At 38.2% G+C, this 3,350-nt stretch overlaps 1 protein-coding gene across 2 annotated transcripts; it reads left to right on the forward strand.

The window, feature by feature from the left end:
* Positions 1-506: 506 nt before the first annotated feature.
* LOC127750972 (nucleolar protein dao-5-like) lies at positions 507-3,344 on the forward strand. 2 transcript variants are annotated; one of them, XR_008011919.1, is made up of 6 exons: positions 507-629; positions 710-1,502; positions 1,577-1,651; positions 1,785-1,942; positions 2,474-2,875; positions 2,966-3,344. XR_008011919.1 is itself a non-coding variant. In XM_052273781.1 (5 exons), exons 1-5 carry the CDS (start codon positions 552-554, stop codon positions 2,720-2,722), a joined length of 1,353 nt encoding a protein of 450 aa, XP_052129741.1. In that variant the 5' UTR covers positions 507-551; the 3' UTR covers positions 2,723-3,344. The 2 variants fall into 2 exon arrangements, 1 of the variants encoding a protein (XP_052129741.1); XM_052273781.1 differs by having other exon boundaries at positions 2,474-3,344.
* Positions 3,345-3,350: the final 6 nt, after the last annotated feature.

Below are 3,350 nucleotides of genomic sequence, written 5' to 3' on the forward strand. Positions count from 1 at the left end.
AAGACCCCTCACGTTGTCCCAAGCCTCGACATCAGAGATTTTTCACCTGCTCATTCGTCGGATTTCGACAAATCCAAAACCTATTATGTGTGTTGGCAAGCAGCAGAGGGCTCCTTCGACGGTTTTTTTCCTGCGAAAATAATATGTATTGGAGGTTAGTATTCAAGTTGATAGTCAAACTGAAAGGTTAGGAGTTTTTATTGTAGACACGCGAAGATAGGGAATGACAAACATGGACATTTCAATAGGTGATTATTATTTACTTTCCATTAGTTTTTCTTTCTCCAAGTAATGCTGCCATTCGCCCTTGCAAAACTTCTTTGACTTGGTTTGACACTGACTAACAGAAACACTATGGTTAAACGCGTCAGTGCATTTATGTTCAAATGTGTTAAAGTAATAATTGTTATCACATCCCGGTTGTCCTCAACATCTCAGAGTATCGTCTGTTTTCTTTACATTCTATTATTTATTTTGCAGCTTCACTCCTAGAACTGAAAGAGAATGCGACTGCTCTGAATATAAAGCGGTTGCCGCCCAACTTCTACACAATGATTCAAGGTGATAAGCACCGTGAAGATGATGAGCAGGACAAAGATGAGTGCGAGGATGTCAAGCAGACGAGAAAGGTAAGGTCAATTTCTATTTGATTTGAAGTTCTTTTGTTTTTTCTGTAGTAATCTTTTGTTATTGTTTTCTATACTTTTAGGCTTCTGCCTCAGATGAAAAGAAATCTAAAAAGAAGCGGTCTATGAATGTATTAGCGGAAATTGGACAGAACAATACAGATGCCAAACGTACTCGCAAGAGTAGTCCTGCACCCAATAATTGTTTCTTGAGCCCTGTTGAAAGTGAAGGAGTTGGAAGTCCCTTAAAAGTTAAAGTGAAAAAGCAGAGTTCTCGCACTGGTACAGAATCAGGAAGTCCTCAGAAGAGTCTTATTGAGAAGAGTCCTAGTAAGAAGAGTCCTGCTAAAACTTCTAGCTTGAATGCCAGTCCTGGGAAGGCTATCACTACTGCCCAGCCTGCTAATGGATCTCCACAGCTGTCTAAGCCTACAATAATGGAAGAGCCACCATCAAACACTGTATCTGATGATGACTACGATATCTCTAGGACTGCCACTTTGCCACTTTCCATGACCACGCCAAGAAAACGAAGTGGCTCTGAAAGCTCAGATAGCTCTGATTCATTGTCGGACTCATCTGATTCTTCGTCTGGTTCTTCAAGTTCATCTGCCTCATCTCAAAAGGTAGAAAGTGATGCAGCTTCAGCAGGTTTCTCTGATCTCTCTCGCTCTGACTCTTGTGATTCAAACATTGTTCTTATGAGCCAAGTAGAAAGTTTGAGAGCGGCATGCAAACTGTCAGAAAAGTCACGTTTGGAATGCTATGAACAGTTACAAAAATTGAAAGAAGATATGGCCAAGATTGAAGATCGAATGCGTACACTAGAAAATGAGAATCAGACTTTAAAACTTGAAAATGAACAGTTACGTAAAGGTAAAACAGTCAGCCTTGTTTATATTGGGAAGTAGTTCTTTATTGAGTTGCTGATAATTATTCTATTATTTCAGATAAGATGAAGCATTCAGTTTCCCGAAACATTCTCCAAGATTTTCCAGAAGAGGTAGATGGGGAAAAGCAACTAAGTAAGTTTACATCATGTCCCTCCCTCCTTCCCTCATGTATGAGACTGCACTTCTGTCACTATATTATTCACAAGATTGCCTTTATTTTAGTGTACTTTTTGGTACTTCTAGTCATGGCTTGTTTAATTATCAGATGCAGCACTCACCCCTAAGAGCGAAAAGAAAATCAAAATGCCAAGAAATAAATCTGATTGGGATGGCCTGAGCCAAGATGAAATTGTCAAGATTTCTCACGAAGTAAGAGATGATTTACTTGGAACAAAGTTGCTGCCCACAAATTCTTCAGGAAAGGTGAGCATTTTCTATGTAATGTCTAGGCTGGGTTCAAATTCCAAATTAGTGTCTATCACACACACTTGTGTGTCACATTTTTGTACTCTGGGCTAAACTTTTTCATTCTATTTAAGAGTTGGCACTTTTGGTTTCCAGGTTCCTCTAAACATTCTCTAGTTTTTGTTGACAGGTCATATTAGAATTTTTAAAAAATATGATGTATTTTTTTTATGTTGAGTACTTAAACAGTTTGATATGTTGTCCTGTGTACAAGAAAGATAGGCAATGTTAAGGGAACTTTGAGGAACCTGGGTTACAATTGAATACCACCAAATTTTGCTATGAGAGTTCGGGTACTTTGCTAACTTTTGTTGATATTTTTGATAAAAGGGTGGGAAACAAATTTAACTTTTTGCCATAGGTGGTTTTGAACCAGGTATTTGTTCTCTTTTCATGGAATGGTGTTGTCAGATTTTACCTTACTGCAAAGAATCACTGAGTGTTATCTATACCATTATTATTTCTCATCTCTGTATATCTTTGTTTCAGATTTGTCTTGGAGAAAATGTGGCTATTTCCAAAGACAAATGGACTAAATCCATTAAACTTCAATCAAAGAACTCTCTTTTTGTCACTAAACTGAGTCAGGCAGTCTACGGCAGTCAGCAACTCTCTGTGAGAACTGTAGGAACTCCGAAGGAGTCTGACAAGCAACGCGCTACCCCTAAGAAGGTGGACACCGTTGTTGGTGTGTATATTCTTCAACTCCTACCCGCTCTCAATAAGAATGCCATTTGATTATTTTTCTTAATTGTATTTATTTATTTACAGCTTGTTTACGTGGTAAAATTCTGGCCCAGCACCCAGACTTTCCTGAAGTTGATAAGGCAGCTCTTGCTGCTAAATCTATATTAGCACGAAAGATGCAAGATGAGGCCAAAGCCTTGAAAAGTAAGCTACTCATCTGGCTTAAAACCCTTTGTTTCATTGTTTAACTCTTGAACTCTCTGTTAATTTTTATATTTATTTGTTTTGTTGCAGAAGAAGGTGAGTCAAAGCGAAAGAGCAGATCAAGTGAAGAGCAAGTCAAGAAGAGAGAGAGCAAAGCACACGATGGGAAGAAGGTAGTGGACAAGATGAGAGAGAGGGAAGATGAGAAGGGAGTAGAGAAGAAAGAAAAAGAGGGCAAGAAAGAAAAAGACAGAGTGAAGGTCTCAAAAGAGGCTGAACAGGCTGACAAAGATAAAAAGAAGAACAGGAAAGATAAGAAGAAAAAGAAGAACAGCAAGATTGAAAAAACTAAAGTATGGCTTGACAGGAACAAGTAATTGTTTCTACATTTCTCATTTGACTGTTAAACTGAATCTTAACAGCTTTTAAATTGTAAGCGAGTTTCTTGTTTCTTTTCTTTCCAATAATGATGGAC

The sequence above is a fragment of the Frankliniella occidentalis genome, unplaced genomic scaffold (assembly GCF_000697945.3).
Source record: "Frankliniella occidentalis isolate FOCC.00 unplaced genomic scaffold, Focc_3.1 Scaffold300, whole genome shotgun sequence".
Taxonomy (NCBI): Eukaryota; Metazoa; Arthropoda; class Insecta; order Thysanoptera; family Thripidae; genus Frankliniella; species Frankliniella occidentalis.

Bases quoted from the DNA above. Each gene is read 5' to 3' on its own strand.
- LOC127750972 (XM_052273781.1), top strand. From the start codon at position 552: ATGATTCAAGGTGATAAGCACCGTGAAGATGATGAGCAGGACAAAGAT. The intron at 630-709 runs GTAAGGTCAATT...CTATACTTTTAG, and splicing joins ATGTCAAGCAGACGAGAAAG to GCTTCTGCCTCAGATGAAAA. The intron at 1,943-2,473 runs GTGAGCATTTTC...TCTTTGTTTCAG, and splicing joins CCACAAATTCTTCAGGAAAG to ATTTGTCTTGGAGAAAATGT.